The following is an 18,371-nucleotide window of genomic DNA, read 5'->3' on the forward strand; positions in this document are numbered from 1 at the left end:
GCAAAATTACATAAATGTAAATCTACTTTACAGACAGTGTGTATATTATAATCTTTTATAGCTAATAATGTACTGTTATGGGCGGAGACGGGAGTAAAAGTGCTTAGAAATCTTCATTTCAGAAAAATACACCTTAGTTATAGACACATTATAGTCCACATGGCTATCACCAGAACATCTGTACTAACATTTGACTAAATGTGATTCAACAGGTACAGGAGTATCTCTTTTTATTAGGCCTCTAGAAAAAAAGGAAACACATATTCTCGGCACGTATACTTTCAATGCAGACGATTAATCGTCGAATTCATATGTTTGATGAGGTTTCCAACCAAGTCTCTGAATACACCTAAAACATATGATGATATATTAATATATTAATCAATATGATATATTAATCAAGAAAATTAATTGGCAAAGCGTTGAAAATAAGAATTAATATTCATCAATAATTAAGAATAGTCATATATATTTAAAAATTATACTTTTTTATAATAAAAATTGATATTTATTTATGAAAATTTAATAAGAATAATAATAAAAAATAATTTCTTTATATGTTCTTTATACTTCTTTATAAGTTTAATAAATAAAAATTTCCATATACTTTTTTGCAGATAGCATAAATCCTTTTGGTCCACATGTAAATACACATCCCTCCGATGAACACTCGCCAACCAATTCCTTCAATAATTCATCTGATACAGTACCGCATCTACCCTCCCACTTATCTCCTGCTTGTGAAAGGATATGCGTAACTTTAAATCTAATAAAAAGTACCAAATATAATGAAAATTGCAAATAGTTTGACATAAAAAATTTTTTTATTTTTATGGAAATAATTAAGCATAGTTACATAAGGCAATGCGTCTACAAATAGATACAGTTTCTTTCTATTAAAATTTGAAGCGTACACCCACAATTTCATTCTATGTACATACTTACTTCTTCTCTGCAGACACTTTGTCAAGTTGTGCCACATAAAACATATTGTCTTCGTTCTTATTAAAGTTTAGAAGATTGATTAATGTTCTGGAAAAGTGTTAGATTAATTAGGGATAAACATACAGAAACGAATATTATATTCTTATTAATTGGATTTATCTATACTGTTATTGATATGATTAATATCATGTTTTTTACTATATTTTGTTGTTATATTATATTATTTTAGAAATCTAAGATTGAGAGAAATTAACATTCACAAGCAGTTTCAGATAATCAAGAATCTATCTACTTATACTTACATGCTGCGTCTTGCTAATGCTCGCTGAATTATTCCTAACATTACAGTTAAACCCGTTCCACCTGCTAGCATATGAATGACAGAATATTGATCGAAAGATTCGGTTACAAAGACACCTAAACTATTGCTCATTGTGAGGGTTTGGCCAGGTTGTAATTTAGTGATGGACGGACTGAGTGCGCCATTTGGATATCGCTTTATCATTAAGCAAATACAATCTGGTTTGTAATTTGGCGCCATATCTTCAGGATGAAGGCACGGTGGGACAGGCGTATATGACCTTGATACTTCCATTCCTATAACAAACATAGCAGAATATATCAGTATATTTTTGATAATACTTTCATAAGTATATATAAATATAAAACGTCGAAAGAGCAAATATCTATACTTACCCATTACATTCATTTTAACTTCTATGTATCTACCAATGGGAATTACTTCTAGAAAATCTGTCGCACGCAAGACTAAAAAATTAACTAGTTTGCAAAGAGGTGTATTACTGAGTACTTTGTACTCTCTGTACGTGCGTTTGTTCGTGATTGATTCTTGCAATAATGTATGATTTCCCTGAGATTTCCAAATATCTTTAATCTTTTTTGTGAACGTAAAATCTATCTGCAACATTTAAATCATAAATTTATTTAATTTATTGCGATAAAGATAAATATGTAACTAGTTTTTATATATTTTATATTAATTTATTTTAAATATTTAAAATATAATTTACCTGCATTATATCAAAATCCCTTTTACAAATTGGTGGCCATTCCACTTCTGCAATTAATTCGAGCTCATCGATAATAATGAGCTTTTCAAAAATAAGCTTGAAAATGAGCTTTGAATCACTTAACTTTTGCAATTGATAACATACTCCAGGGTAGTCGCGTATAGTTTGATAAAAGAGTGTAATAGAGTTAGATGTTTGCTGCCAATCCATATTTACATTAAATGAATCTATAAAGTTTTCTTCAGCTGTCTTTTGTGCTAAAACAATTAAATATTTTTCTATAATAATTGTCTTACAATTTATTTAATGAATAATTGTATAAAACTCGATATATTTCATTAATTCTATCTATCGCTTTATTTACAATGTATTGTAGTTATAAATCATTAATTTAATGTACAAATATGATAGTATAAATCCAATAGAGGCATTTAATATAAATTAAATAAAAGCATCTTAATACTTAATATATATATAAATTAAACAAATAAAAATAATTTGTAAAAATTGATCGTACTTTGAAAAATAATATAATTTCAATGTTTATCGATCTTTATAGAAAAAGAGAGTCATTCGATTAATTTTGAACAATTGTATGCACAAACATATACGAAGACAATAAATGTAATAAACCAATACGATCTACCGATTCAGCAATGCTACTCTAAATATAGGTGACCTAGAAAACGAGACACGATGCAACAGCTACAATAGATACTCACCAGTGGAACTTTTGCTTAGACCTAACGTCACGGACGAACGGTTGTTCGCACTCGAAACCGACTTTTCTGTTATGGAAGAAGTGCTCGACGTGGAAGAAGCAACGCGGCTTAATCTGCCAACGACACATTTTTGTAGAATGCTCTGATAATTCACCCAAGCGTGAACCTGGAATTAACGATCTACGGGTACATAAAAATAATTACCACTTAGCGAGATTATACAGCAATACAATAAAATAATACGATTGCGATTGAAGGATCTTACGTTTTCGAATAATTTCGTAGCGTCCTTCCCAACGCCTCTCATCAATTCGTCGACTCCTCCCGGATGGAAATCTATATAACGCGTAACATTGAATACCACTCCTGCGAACGAAATCAAATGTTAATTCAATGTTTAAGTTACTTCGAATTTTGACCGACGTTGAAATCGTCGATTTATGTGTATATAAGTCAATAAGTAAAAATTTTATTACAGTCAAATAGATTTTAATTATCATGTACGTAATTACATAATTTAATGCTACAATTTTTTTAATGTGTATAACGTATTAAACATGTTTACAGATAGTTGACGATGACAAAGAGATTCTTCTCCTAATAAGACATCGTGAAGTACAAAAATAAACAAACCACGTATCGCGATCCAAGCGTCAGTTTGCTTATTATGATTAGCAAGCTCAGATAATGTTACAACCCGTGGTACACCACCGACTCCGGTTAAATCAACTCCCGAGTTACCCAAACGGATCCAATCCATCAGACTATGCCCCGGTGCTAAGGCTGTCTTATTTCGTGGGTTTCCTGTAAAACAAATAATAAAAGTCAAAATTTAGCATTCATTACATTTGCTCTAAATTGCACATTAGATACGCGATAAACTTGTTTAAGAATTCACATATAAGTGAATTAGTATCACGCATATTCTTACATTCCAAATTTCAAACTTTTAGTAGCTGTAATCCATTTAATTTTTATATCTAATTTACAATTAAATATCACAATTAAAATTAACATTATAAATTAAAATTGTTTTTATTACTTCAATTTTATCTTGTGAATTTTTAATTTAAATTGAGACTTTTTAAACTGATAATTTATAAACATTATCACTTTGCCTTATCGTATTTTTATTATTTCAAAAATTGTTCTATCCACTTTTTTACACACGCAATACAAATTATCCATTTGCTAAATAAATTAATGCTTGAGAGCATAGAGGCGCCATTTACCCACAACGATGAGCACTTGCACGTACACATAAACGTGATCGCGAAAATAGATTAATTGGTAATTACATTAATTACTAACCATCTTGAATTTGTAGACCAAGACTCTGCGGAGAGCCATCGCCATCCGCGGCGGAAACCAAAGAAGCGCCGCAGCATCGTGGCATTTTTTCATGGGAACGATAAAAATCGCGGAGACACGATCATTTTCATAATTACTTTGTAAAAAAAAGAAGAAAGTGAAAGCCACAAAAAATTCTCAGATTATTTTATTTTTTTAAATATTGTCTTGATACCATTTGAAAATTAAATTTTCTCGACACATACGAAATAAAACAGAAAAGATAAACAGAGTTTGTCTCTTTGAAAAAAAACGATAAAAAAATATATTATCAATATCGAACGTTAGAGATGTAATAATGCCACAGGTCATATGTGCGCATCAATAGAAGCTATGAATAAATAAATAAATAAATAAATAATATATATATATATGTTAAGAAAAAACAATTTAAAAAAAATTGATTAGAGAATATTCTTTTGAAATTGATGTTTCCTTAACGAGAATGTCGAGAGAAATCATTTTTTGCAGTTTCCAATTTTTTCCATCATATATACTATATACCTTTGTAATGATATTAAAATTCTATAAAAACAAACTTCATCTAAAATTAACTGTGTAGTTTTAACTTTTTAACTCTATTAAAAGTATAGTATAGTTTGCAAAAGCCCTTCCTTTTCAATCGTTTGTAATTCGAAAACTATTGATATCTCGGTTGGGGCTATTATATAACAATTAAAACCAATTAACTAATTAAAGTGCATGTAATTCCGAACGTTTAGTTAAATCAAGAGGCGGAAATATCATGTGAATTTAACTTCAAACAGACCCTTCACGAGTTCGCAAATATCGTTCGCCACATCATCGATCGCAAATTTTTAATCCAATATCAATAATATTCCGATAATTCGCTACCTGTCTGATATTCGATACCTCTTTTTTTTTCTTTAATTGTCAACTCAAAATAATATAATGCTCTGTACTCTTAAAACTTTGTTTTTTAATTTTTATTATTATATTATATGCTCTTTCCCTATTTTTCTAAATATATTCCATATTTTTATCGTTCTTTTTTTTAATGCAATATATTCTTTGATAAATTTATAGTATGAGTTTCTCATTTGTAAAAATGTATACGTGTGTGTGTGTGTGTGTGTGTGTGTGTGTGTGTATGGCATAATGTTAAAGAAATTTATTATACATTATAAAATTTTATTTCTTTTTCTAGTAAATTTTAAATAAAATGCATAACTTTTCTATTTCAAACTATAATTAATAACAAGCACATCCTAAAAAATCAAACAATTATTGGGTTAATAATTAAAGAGGTGTTTCAAACGCTTCGAAGAGATATACTTGATTGTTATAAAATCTGATTTGATGAAACTTTTAATAGAGAAGTAAACTTGAAGTAAACGTCCTATGCTATTTCAATAATGCTACTGGAATTAAATAGTTTCGACTAAATGTAGTTATAGCAGAAAATGGTTTCGACCGCTTGTGTGCTTTAGGTCATGATCGATCCAACCTACTAATAATAAAGATACGAGAAGAACCAATTATTATGCATCGTGACGAGATGATGCATACGTCTAAAGATCTCACTTAATACGGTATACCCAAAAAAGGGATGACTTAACGTCGTCTACATTAACGAGAGAAGCAACGCGCGACGATTAACTGCAATGATTCTGAAAACGCGAGATGAAAATCGAATACGAATCGAACGACGAGAAACGAGATCTCGGTGATCTCGTGATGAAGGACCGGAGGGTACTGCGCTGAAACACGCGGCCGAATATAGCCCTGAGACAGGTAGATCAATATAGTAGCGATGGACGACGCTCAGCTCAACACGCAGGATCTCTTTCCAGTCTCGGAGCGCGCTTTTCCGTGTACCAAGATCAACGGCAGGGAAGTCAATAACGCGGAAGACTTGATCCAATTCCGATTCAATAATAGAACACACGTATTGTTTGAATGAAACAATAAGACTCACATGTTCTTATGACGGCCGCGTCATAAATCGTGAAACAAATTTAAAAAATGGATAAAAACAAGATGTTCTCTCTCTTTCGTTTATACATTTTTTTTCGCATCAAAACGCACAAGATATAAAATTTTAAGAATTTTATTCTTTGCGAAAATATAAGAAAGTGTTACGATGAAAAATAATTTATGTTCTCTTTTACGTTTTTTCTTACACTTTTATAAAGAATTTTCTATAAAATGAGAAAAGGATACGACCTACTATTTCTCCCATTCTAATTGACTGGAAGAATCAATATTTATAAAAAAAATCGAACGTTCTTACCGGTAGCGGATCCAGACGAGGGCATTGTTTCAGTTTTTACTCGCTCGGGTCTAATGACTCCAGTAGGTAACATCATAGTGTTTTTGGCCAATAGACTGGTAGGTGAAGACGTTATCACGTCCACTTTCTTCATTTTTTCTTGAATATCACCGGTATCACAACTCTGACATTTGCCTTTTCCATTCTGTTCTTTCAGTTGACTTCCCGAAGAAACGTTCTTTTTCGTCGATTCCATCAGTTTCCTTTTGAATACAAGAAGTTCGGAAAAATCAAAGAGTTATGCTTCGTCAGATATATTCCAATAAAAACCGCATAGTTTAACTCGTAGAAATCTGCCACACATAAAAAATAATATATATGTAAATAGTGAATAATATTATTTCTAAGATAACCAAATAAACAATTATTTTTATTTAAAAAATTGATATATAATTATATCTAATCATATCGTTCTCTCTCAATATTATCATAAAATTATTTATTAAGATCGGTATTGTAGCAATATGCATTATTACACGCACACTGATTACAGAGGAATCATCATCGTCTGAGTATATTATATGCTTTGAAATTTAGAAAGCGAGACATACATCAAGACACGACTAACATTCGTTCTCGATTCGCTTTCTCCGTACAGTTTCTCTGTGCAATTTTAATTATATCTCGATAAACGCAACTTAGTTTACTTATAGTCCATCCATATGCATCGATGTGCACGATTACGACTTTAATTGGTAGAGAAATAAAAAGAAAACTCCAATTGAATCTGACGTTTAATATAGCCATAAAGATATTTTGCCCCCCTTATCTGTATTAAATTCTTAAAGATTAAATATACAATGGATTAGCGAATAAAAATGGTAATCTTAAATTCAATATATATATCTCTATATATAAAATATTTTAATAAACAATATTTCTTCTATCAAACATTTTTTTGTTTTGTTTTTATTTATTATATGTTTTTAAAAAATTTGAGATTAAAATTGAAATTCTTGATATTTTTCCTATAAAAAACAATTAGAAAAATAAAATCTATAAACACTATGTTATTATCGAAGATAAAAAAAAAATTAATAAGAATTAAATAGAAGAGAGAGAGAGAGCCTGATAAATTTGATGATAAAGTTAAATTAAATATATATTTATTTTTATTTTTATTCTATGTAATTCTATTTAAAATAAATAAGAAAGAAAATGAAAAAAATAAATAAATAAATAAGAAATCTTAAAACTGTTAAATTAAAAATAGAATATTTAATTTTCTAATATCAAAAAGATATGATAAAAATATATCAATATATTATAATAATAATGTTAAGGATTAAAGGATTGAATGATGTTCGAGAAATGCTTTAGCATGTAAAATTGACTTCGACTCGGCCCTATTTTTCGTTCACGACTTACAAAAGATCTCGACGACATTCTTACTGATAAAAGAGTAGAGTAATAATAAAATTACGCAGAGCGTTAAATATTCTTTGTCGAGCGATTAGGAAGTAATTGGTTGCAATAAGAGACATTCGTCGGTCTGTTATACATCAATGAATGTACGCAGCCTGGCTCCTGCTACCTTTCAAATATTTGGGCTTTAGATAAAATATTATACGAGATAGAAGCGCGTTTTATGTGCGTTTTATTTATATTGCAAAATATAAAACGTTAAATTTTAATACAAAAATTAATTCTATGATTTATGTAAGTTTATAATGTTTAGAATAATGATAAAAGGGAATATTAGATTCATATTGTATGACTCATAATATTGATTCAGTTCTCTATTGTTACATTTATAGACTTCTCAATAGGCGATTCATAAACCATGCATTTAGTTTACCTCGACATTAAAAAGGCAAGTGCTGTCCATAGTGAAGCTAGTTTTTCAAAACAACTTTAATCATGCAAAGTTTCTAGCACACGAAATATTCATAAAGCAAAGTAATTATTTAGCGATAAATAAATAAAATATGTGCACATACATACAAAATATGTAAAAAAACACAGGGTTTCGTCAAAACGAGAATGTTTTCGAAAATATATGCTCATCCAGATTAGATAAAATCTAAAAATAAATACCTGCTAGATTATACAATCTTATTTATCTATAAGTATGTGACAAATAACTTTACTGTCAGAGAACTATTTTAGATCTCAGTTTTGTCTGTGTGATAAAGTAATTGCATACAAAATAAATATTACGTAGCTCGAACATCACGAGTTCAACTTCTTCGTGTGTTTATATTAATTATATGTTTTTCGCGCCAATTTTAGGTCATAATTTCCGTTGCCGCGACACACAAGCAAATTATCTTCGAAGATCCTTGAACTTACCAAAATCACGCTCATATTTCAACCTTTTTTCGACATACTCGCGTATATACGCGAGCTATCTGTTCGCAGATTAGGTTATCTTGTTCAGCTATCGGACAATATTTACATATATCAATCGTGTCGCAATAGAGGAATAAACGCTCGAGAGAGCCGAATATCACGTTAGTTTACAATCGCATGAATACACGCGTGCGCCTCACCGGAAGAACTTAAACAACCTCGAATAATCGTTGGGATAATCGCGGCTACGTTTTGGAGAGGCAAGAGGTTAGGACGTTCAGTTCTATCCGTCTGTTTCGTCCTGCCAACTGGTGGAAGGTGGAACGTGGAACATCTCGTGGGTAAGGTAAAGGCCGTATCTTATGTCTAGTTGATATCGCGACACACGATGCTGTCGCTACTTTTTCAATTTTTTTTTTTTTAATATTTATATTTATCCGTCTGTAAAAATAGAAAAAAAATATCATCGATATGAAATGATAATTAATATATACTTATTATTGAAAAGAAAAATGTATTAATCGAAATGTAAAACATTTTGACGATATCGCAACGATTATTTATCTTTATCAAAAGGATCTGTTATTGAGATTTAAATTGCAATCCGATGTGATATTCTATATTATATATGCGTATGAGAATATATGTATGTCTCGCACATCAAATAAGACAGCGGGTCCGACGGATTTTCAAGGCCGCTCCTGCGATTCACGTCCGCTCGTCTCGTACCTATATTCGCGTCGCGCGCAGCTGTCAGACTCGTGACAGTTCGGAAGAGTTCGGAACGTGTCGAGCCTGAGAGATCGGAGTAAATCGCGCGGCGTACTACATATTACATTGGTGGCACATCCATATACGTATATATATATATATATATATATATATATATATATTATATATATTCATATAGTGAGCGGTGGGTGGGTGACGGTTTGTCGATGTCAGTGTGCTCGTCGCTCCTTGAAAGAAGCGAGTCACGAACAGAGAGGCAGTCGCCCTCAGGTGCTCGAAAATAAAAAAGATCGTGGTATCTCGTTGACACGGTCGAGGAAGACGAATATTATAGCGGATTGCACGAGATCATATAAAGATCATCCTGTCGATGACTCCTGGTTCGAACCGTTCGCCCCATCGGTGAGTTCTTGTCGGCTCTCTATATCCGCCCGACCGGATCCACGATGAATAAATCTCTCTTTCTCTCTCTCTCTCTATCTATCTATCTGCTTTTCCTTTCTCTTTCGCTAACACGGCACGTCAATCGCGTAATCCTAACAACACACACGTTCAAAAGTGTCAAACGTTTTACATGCAAAATATCCTCTGGACGTCATTTGAACATGTGCGTTGTTAGGGAAGCGTCCTGTAAGTAAGTATAGATCAGGTAACTTATTCCTGCAAGAAAGCTTATAACGGAGAGAAATCGTCGTGAGGACGGTAAGATTCTTTCAAGGATCGATACATCAGTGAACGGCTTCTCGTTGATATCTCGGATTAGGAGGAAAAGATAGTCGTCTCGTAAGAATTGCGAGTGTGTCACGCGAACAATCCCGGATTATAAATAACATCATTAGGCGAGACGATCGGTTTCCGTTTCATGGAATCTCTTAATCATCCGCGGCATTATTTGAAAATCAGGTAAAAAAATTCATCCCTTCTTCACAGGCCCTGCGACAGTTGCGAGAATCGCGCGAGAAGAGAGAAAGCGAATTTTCTAAACTAGATGAGTGTCAACGACTGACATATGACTATGAGCTAAATAACTCTTCCGGTCGGTCGCAATCGATTAAATCACCGGCATGTCGCGACATAACATATATAGTCCAGTAAAATAGTATCAAAAAAATCGAATATCTACAAAACGGATAGACAAGGCAATTTTTTGAGGGTGAGTAGAAGGTCATAAAAGATGCCCGAGTTTATAAAGTTCCAACAAAATTTCCCTGGGCGATCATCTTCAAAATAGGGATAACTTTGGATATCTCGGCTCCTATTGGTCGAATTTTTTTCCTTTTTTTTTTAGTTTTTTAGGAAAAATATTTGCTACAACTTTTGTTTGAAAATTTTTTTAATAGCTGTCAAGGAAAAAAAGTTACAACTAAAAAAATGTCGTCAATTAGGGGTTGAACATATTTATTGACAATTATATTGTCCCCTATTGGTTTTATCAAAAAAATGTTTAAATAAAACTTGTAGAGGACTCAATTCTCTACAATTTTTGTATATCCGCTTTCGCGGTGACTCAAAAAATAGCAGAGATAGAGGGCGCCAAAGTTGACTGTGTCTAGTAAATGCTATTTTTCGTGGGGAAAATTCGCGGCTTTATTGCGAATTGTCGTACATTAAAACTCTTTTCCGCATTTACCACTGAGGTAGAATTTCAAACACATTTTTTTTTATTTGAAAAAAAGGAAGAAATTCGACCAATAGGAGCCGAGATATTCAAAATCACCTCTATTTTGAAGATGGCCGCCAACGCACAGGGAAATTTTGTTGAAACTTTGTGAATTCGGACATCTCCTATGACCTTCTACTCACCCTCAAAAAATTGGCTTCTCTCTCCGTTTTGCCATTTTCAGATACTATTTTACTGGACTAATAAATATTTCTGAGAATTGATCGCGAGTAAAAAAAAAAAAAATAATATTATCGTTGGCGCGTTAATATATTGAACGCATGAAACGTGACACTCGTGTCATGTAGCCTCGAAGTGTTTCTTTTGTATTTTTTTTTTGTAGTTTTAACATCTTTCTCTCTCTCTCTCTCTCTCTCTCTCTCTCTCTCTCGACCTGCGTATATTCGATAATCTCGATTAATTAATTCCGACTAATTATTGATTTACTATCCCGCCGTTCTCCCTCCTTCCCTTCGCGCATTACAATTCCCACATGTAAGGGAAGGAGAAATGAGTTATTAATCGCGGATGTAATTTATATATATGTTGATTATATAATTATAATAATAAAGAGATGGCTATTTATGTGAAGAAAGATTTTTGTTATGTTTACATATATTGTTTCATATTTTGCTCGTTGTATAGGAGTCTATATAATATTTTTATATCCTTATGTAATCAAGTATTAATAATTCATGGTTGTAGCAATAATATGCATCTCGTTCCAATGAATTTGACGTAAACAGGTCTGTCAATTATAAAAATATTGAAATGATTTTCTTTTATATAGGTGTGACGTAAATTATACAACGATATGAATAAACATCGAAGTTGCAATCGCGAAATTCGTCCTCAAAACAGGAAGTTTACATTATTTTATAATGATTGGCTTAATTAACAATATAACACACGGTTTGTAATGACGATGAATTAATACGTGCGTACATCATATTTTCCCACCACACAATTCTATTAATGACAATAAAATACAGAATACTCTGATCGTATCGTTCGAAATGTGTAGCTTCAATAATATGCTATCGAATTTTCTGCTCCCGCTTGCCCTATACTACTGCATTTCAATCATATTATCTTTATTCGTGGATGTGGTAATACTTTAATCGTCTATTTCAAGTGATTGCACAAAATAACCTTGCACCGACAAGAAGCATTTTGTGTCAAGCACTGTTGGCGTTTAAAGTACATATAACGATCAACCAGATATGCGAGCAACGTACAATTTGCAAAGATAATTTAAAATACACACGAGGAAATAAATCTAATTTGTCGTTTAATTTTATCCCAAAACATGAAAAATACATTTATATAAATAAAGTTTATATTCATATAATATTAAACACATATTTTGATCGCATTAATAAAGTAATAAATTTATGTAATATTAAATTATTTTTCGGTCTAATTTATTATATATATTATGTGATATTAAATATTAATTTAATATATTAATATTACATACATAAGAATGATATATTAAAAATAATCAATTCGCAATTTGATCTCTTAAAAGAGAATAATTAAGAATTTATTGTAATTTTCTATTGATATGACACAAAATTATGTTAAATTTTTAATCTTGTTTGAGCTTTATATTAAATTGCTATTAAAATGCTACGTGAAAGTTCGCACTTTTAAAGTTTGAGATTGTCTTTCAATATTAAGCGTTAAAACGTTATATATAACTAAAACCTTAATGATTGTGCGCAGACACAATTGTGTGCGGAAAATTTAACGGTAGACACAAAAATACATACATCCTGTTCACTTTATTATTTGTAAAGCTGATCAAACTTAAGCGTATTGTTCTGTCAGCCTTGATACGTAATTTCACGATTACATCATTAAAATGTTTGTTCACTATGTCAAGTGCGTAAGCGTGTATCATTGTAGAATACTCATTCTCGAATCGGTCTGGTTAAGAATATTAATGCGATTTTTCTAGCGATGATTATTTGCGAGATTTGCGTCTCGTCACTTATCTATTATACTGATGTTTATTTATTGTCAACGTGTCGATTAAGTCATTATATTATAATGTGACGAGAAAACGCAATCGCACATAATATTAATCGTGTAATTTATCAGGTACTGTATCGTGTTCTTTATTATGGAATTATAAACTTATCTAGCAAAGTTTTACTAAATCGATTAACTTTGTATCTCGATCTAAAACTTTATTTTTTATAATGGTTTTTTTTTTTATGATAAGAAGGTATTAAAGAATATTATTTATTATTTTTATATTTTATTTTTAGTTATTTTTCTTTAATATAATAATACGTTCTATATATTAAATATAGAAATAGAAAATAAATTAAAATATAGAACTTATTATATAAGGTATTATAATAACATTATACTTTTTCATAAATTTTTATAATTTTTATCTTTCTTTTTCTTTTGTGATAAATTCATTAATAGAATTGAAAACATCGTGCTGATAATATTGGATGATGTGAAAATATGGATCATATTATGTAATTTATACGAATGTAATATATGTGTATAGAAATATAAAATAAAAACAAGTACGATATAAAAATGTTACATTATGTCGCAATAAGTTATCAAATATGCTCACGTACTACGCATATGCTTAACATAATCTCAACCTAAATTCATACCGATAAATTAATAATAATAAAATATGATTTATAATGAATTTTACTATTTGCGAAATTAAATTTAACGAAAAAAACAATTCTTTTTAATGGATTTAAAAATTGCTTTTTAAAATCTTTAAATGCATTTTAAGAGCCGTCCTTTTAAAATGCATTTAAAAATTGCTCTTAAAGAATGCAGTTAAATTGTTTTTAAAAAAAGTAGTTAAATTGCATTTTAATTAAAGTTAGCGTGTATTTCGCCTATCTTATATTTAATATGCGTTTAAAAAATATATACATCTCTAAATATATAATCTTATCGTTAGTGAGAGACATGCTACGCAATGTGAATACGTTAGAATAATGAGACGCATAGATTAAATTTTTTTTTCAATAGGTGAATATCAATTGAAAAGCAAACGTGTGGCAAGATGCAAATTTGGCAAGTCCTGAACGTGGTGCATCGTCTCGTGGAATTGATCGTGAGAGGGACATTACTGTTAATCGCTTACATCAGCGGACCGGCAGAATCTCAACCACCTATCAAAGATTTAACTCTCCTACACAGCGCGACTACTTTAGCGTTAAAAATTCGAAACAAACAAGTAAGTCTCTTTTTATTCTCAAACCCTTTGCCGAATTCCTTGAATGTTTGATAAGTTTCGATAGTTTATTTCTGGTAAGTTTCAAGCTATTTGCTTTTATCGATTTTGTACTCTATATCTCATTTCGAATCATTCAATATCTAATGACAAAATAAAGTTTTATTTTTATATTGTATGACTAATAGCATTATATATAATGTTTCAATTTAAATATAATAAATTGCAAATCATATAATAATTTTTATAGAAATATGTTTTCTATCTTCTTGTTTCGTTAATTATTTTATATGTATAAAAAAGATAAGAGATCTTTTCTTTTTCTCTCCTTCTATCTCTTCGCTTCTCGTAATAATAAAAGTGTCCGGGATGCGTAAGCCTTATCATCTACCATACATGTACGATACATCCACTTATGGTATATGGATTAGGTTGACCATGTAACTGCTTATTATTCACAGTTAACTTCCGAGGAAGTGATATCTTCGTATATAGAAAGAATAAAAGAGATTCAACCGATACTCAACTGTACAGTTGCGGAACGTTTTACGGAGGCTCTTGAAGAAGCGAGAAAATGCGATGAACTATTGAAATCTCAGGACGCCCCGTCCGCAGATTTGTTAGCCAAAGAGAAACCATTGTTTGGTGTACCTTTTACTACCAAGGTAACCTTTATCACTTTCATTAGCTAATAGATATAATAAATTAATGATAACGAGAGATTAGGTTTTTGCTTTTCATATCATCTGTGTTAATATCATAAAATTAAGTGATTCTAATCTATAGAAGAAGGAAAATAGCTTTTCAATTATTATATTGCAGGACTGTATAAGAGTAGCGAATATGCAACAAACAGCTGGTCTAGTTAAACGAAAGGACATTAGAGCTGATAGAGATGCAGACGCGATAAAATTAATGAGGTCAGCTGGAGCTATACCTCTAGCATTGACAAATGTCTCGGAGCTGGCTATGTGGTGGGAAAGCAATAACTGTCTGTTTGGTACCACTAAGAATCCCTATAATACAAGGTATGATATATAACATTATCAGCATGATATAGTGTATATCATTGAAAATACAATTATTTGTCGAGACTCTTTAATTATCGAAAAAATATAATCGTTAGAATAAATTAATCTTTTCGAGTATAGAATATAATGAGCAGAGCCGTTATAATGATTGATAGTATAAAATATAATTATTACATTTCTAATTTAATATTCAATATGTATATTAATGTACAAATAGCAGGATATAACCCAATTTCTTCAATATCTTAATTTGGATTTAAGTGTATGACAAAATTTTTTATTCCCTTATAATTTTTTATTTTATTGTAATTCACTTTCAGACACATTGTAGGCGGTTCTTCAGGTGGCGAAGGCTGTATACAAGCAGCAGCTGGATCGCCAATTGGAATTGGTTCGGATATTGGCGGTTCTATTCGTATGCCAGCATTCTTCAATGGGATTTTTGGCCATAAGCCATCTAAGGGTGAGGAAGATTGAAAATTTGACTAACGCGCATGTTTCTTATTATCGATTTTTCGCAAAAGTTATATTTTTATTATAGGAATAATCTCGAATGATGGTCAATACCCTAGTGCACACAGTGATGATCAAGATCAGTTACTCGCCATTGGACCAATGTGTAGATACGCTCAAGATATTACATTAATTCTTAAGATACTCGCAGACAAGAATGCCGACCTGTTAAAGCTGAATCAAAAAGTTGACATCTCACAAATCAAGGCAAATTGATTTAACATTTCATAAAAGACAATTAACTTCTCTTTAACTTAATGTTACTTTATACATGCATGCTTTTGCAGCGGGAAAGCAAGGTTAATAAGTTTATCGTGTAATAAGCATGAAACGATGTTTCTATACGAATTTAGATCTATTATATGGAGGACGACGGCGGTCAATATTTAATTTCTCCCGTGGATCCAGAAATAAAGGACGCAATGAGAAGAATACTGAACTATTTCGAGAAGGCGCACAAGATTAAGGCCACAAAATTGAGCGTAAAGAAATTAAAAAAGGGTATAGCTCTCTGGTTGGCAAATATGACGGCCAAGGATGAGAAGGACTTTTCATACGAGTTAACCAATAGGAATGGCCATATTAATCTTTTTGGGGAATTCGTTAAGTGGATATTATGTATGAGCGATCACACTTTGATTGCTCTTATCACTGCCGCATTCGAAAAATGTGGCATGAAGCATGGAAGTGAGGAACATGTTCGTCTTATACAACAAAGTAAAGATCTTTGTCAGGAATTTAAGGTATGATTAAAAATCCTTGAAAAGAAATTTATATATATATATAATCAAGATAAATTTTTTTAATGTTCTACTATGTTATTTGCGATTTCTTAACACTTTTCATATCTTTTAGGATATTTTGGGAGAAGATGGTGTGTTCTTATACCCGACCCATCCAACTGCAGCTCCCATGCACCATGAACCATTGTTCAAGCCGTTCAATTTTTCTTACACTGCAGTAATTAATGTATTAGGCCTACCGGCTACGGCTTGTCCGTTAGGCTTAAATAAACAAGGGCTTCCTATTGGGATACAGGTGCGTGTTGATACACTGCACAATATTCTTACTTAGAATTATGAAGGTATGGTACTTTAAATAACATATTTTTCTAACCGCACATAGGTCGTAGCAGGACTTTACCAAGATCGTTTGACGCTTGCCGTTGCAGAAGAATTGGAACGAGGTTTCGGAGGTTGGGTACCTCCGGCAATAATAGCTTAACGTCAGTACTATTATGGACAATAATTCAATGAATGAATGGCATACATATAACGTCTCATCTTACCAAACCCTGCCATCTTTCTCTTGCAAAGTATTATACTCTATATCAAAGATTTTCATATGTATGCAAACACATTATCAAGATCAAGTACAAACTTATATATAAAAGTTATATATACATATATATATATATATATATATAACATGCATTTAATATGAAATATATAATTTGGTACATTATTTGATATTCTGTAAGTTTCATGATACAGAGTACACAATACGTTATTACTACTTGCATTTATGAAGATCCAAGAAAATATTTGTATTACAATATCACTAAATACGAGAATATGATCTTTCTCAATTTTGTAATCAGTTGTTAATTGGGATTCCTTGATATAATATAACAATTAATGTTGCAATCAATATTGATGTGGCTGATTGTATTGATATTGAGACAGTATTTTACCCGATTTGATATAAAATTGGAATGTCATTGCATATGCGTACTCTTACATGACAAAAGAAAAGAACCTGAAACTTCTTTCAAACCGGATATACATAAAAAAATAGAGTTGTATATAATATAACATAATATACACAATTGTATATGTAAAATTTCAGTACATATTTATGTATATATACCTCATAAATTTCTATATAGAATTTTCTATTTTCATACGTGATATATGTAAACTCAGATGGTAGCAGGGTGTTTTTGGTATTATATGATGATAAGACGCGCGTTCAATGTTATTTAAAATATGTATTGATGTTGAGAATTTATACACATATATTTTATCTACCAAGAAATAAATTTTTATTATATTATTTCATTTCGCAATTATCTTCTTATCTATATCCATTGATTCCTTTTTCCAGCATTACTCTGTCATATATTTAACCAACACAAACTATTTTATTAATGAATAATTTCCACAAAACTGTACAAAAATCGAAATACTTTTCAAAATTAATTAAATATTTTTATAATTTGTCGATATAATATAAAAGAAAAATGTGCAAATTACCGTGCATTCAAAATATAATTTAAGTGCTTATCTAATGTCACGTCAAAAATTTATAATACTCTCATTCTATGAATGTTTTTAATTTACTCTAATTCTAATAAATACTTTATTGTGAAATGTATTACACGCATATATATATATATATATATATATATAAAATGCAAACATTAAAAAAAATTTATTGATGAGATATATAATTATTGGAAGAACAAGTTTCAATAGTTTTTTAAAAATAGCTCGAATTTTATGAGCTAAATAGTAAGAAAATTATATTTTAATTTATAAATTTCATTTAATTCATAAATATGTTATCTAAAAGTA

The 18,371-nt window shown here is 30.7% G+C and overlaps 2 protein-coding genes across 3 annotated transcripts; one reads left to right on the forward strand and one right to left on the reverse strand.

Moving 5' to 3' along the window:
- Nucleotides 1-21: 21 nt before the first annotated feature.
- Nucleotides 22-8,950, reverse strand: LOC138935443 (cytochrome b5 reductase 4). Of its 2 annotated transcripts, XM_070300022.1 has the most exons (11): nucleotides 8,634-8,949; nucleotides 6,303-6,634; nucleotides 3,332-3,502; nucleotides 2,964-3,064; nucleotides 2,699-2,864; nucleotides 1,977-2,233; nucleotides 1,642-1,864; nucleotides 1,248-1,542; nucleotides 946-1,032; nucleotides 608-766; nucleotides 22-349 (listed from the first exon to the last, which is right to left on the reverse strand). In XM_070300022.1, exons 2-11 carry the CDS (start codon nucleotides 6,535-6,537, stop codon nucleotides 295-297), a joined length of 1,749 nt encoding a protein of 582 aa, XP_070156123.1. In that variant the 5' UTR covers nucleotides 6,538-6,634; nucleotides 8,634-8,949; the 3' UTR covers nucleotides 22-294. The 2 variants fall into 2 exon arrangements, with proteins under 2 accessions (XP_070156123.1, XP_070156131.1); XM_070300030.1 differs by lacking the exon at nucleotides 22-349 and having other exon boundaries at nucleotides 656-734; nucleotides 8,634-8,950.
- Nucleotides 8,951-9,556: 606 nt separating this feature from the next.
- On the forward strand, nucleotides 9,557-17,828 carry LOC138935404 (fatty-acid amide hydrolase 2). Its single transcript, XM_070299950.1, has 9 exons — nucleotides 9,557-9,767; nucleotides 14,047-14,254; nucleotides 14,713-14,916; nucleotides 15,074-15,279; nucleotides 15,603-15,745; nucleotides 15,824-16,002; nucleotides 16,149-16,538; nucleotides 16,651-16,833; nucleotides 16,921-17,828. The coding sequence occupies exons 2-9, from the start codon at nucleotides 14,081-14,083 to the stop codon at nucleotides 17,017-17,019; spliced, it is 1,578 nt and encodes a 525-aa protein (XP_070156051.1). The 5' UTR covers nucleotides 9,557-9,767; nucleotides 14,047-14,080; the 3' UTR covers nucleotides 17,020-17,828.
- The last annotated feature ends 543 nt before the right edge of the window (nucleotides 17,829-18,371 follow it).

The sequence above is a fragment of the Polyergus mexicanus genome, unplaced genomic scaffold, assembly GCF_030449975.1.
Source record: "Polyergus mexicanus isolate NDT 795.1 unplaced genomic scaffold, iyPolMexi1.0 SCAF_1, whole genome shotgun sequence".
Taxonomy (NCBI): domain Eukaryota; kingdom Metazoa; phylum Arthropoda; class Insecta; order Hymenoptera; family Formicidae; genus Polyergus; species Polyergus mexicanus.

Excerpts from the sequence above, each read along its gene's own strand:
- LOC138935443 (XM_070300022.1), bottom strand. The coding sequence starts at position 6,537 with ATGGAATCGACGAAAAAGAACGTTTCTTCGGGAAGTCAACTGAAAGAA. Across the intron at positions 2,865-2,963 it reads CTACGAAATTATTCGAAAAC|GTTCACGCTTGGGTGAATTA; the intron begins GTAAGATCCTTC and ends CGTTAATTCCAG. Across the intron at positions 767-945 it reads AAAGTGTCTGCAGAGAAGAA|ATTTAAAGTTACGCATATCC; the intron begins GTAAGTATGTAC and ends ACTTTTTATTAG.
- LOC138935404 (XM_070299950.1), top strand. The coding sequence starts at position 14,081 with ATGCAAATTTGGCAAGTCCTGAACGTGGTGCATCGTCTCGTGGAATTG. Across the intron at positions 14,917-15,073 it reads GTGTACCTTTTACTACCAAG|GACTGTATAAGAGTAGCGAA; the intron begins GTAACCTTTATC and ends ATTATATTGCAG. Across the intron at positions 16,003-16,148 it reads TTGACATCTCACAAATCAAG|ATCTATTATATGGAGGACGA; the intron begins GCAAATTGATTT and ends ATACGAATTTAG.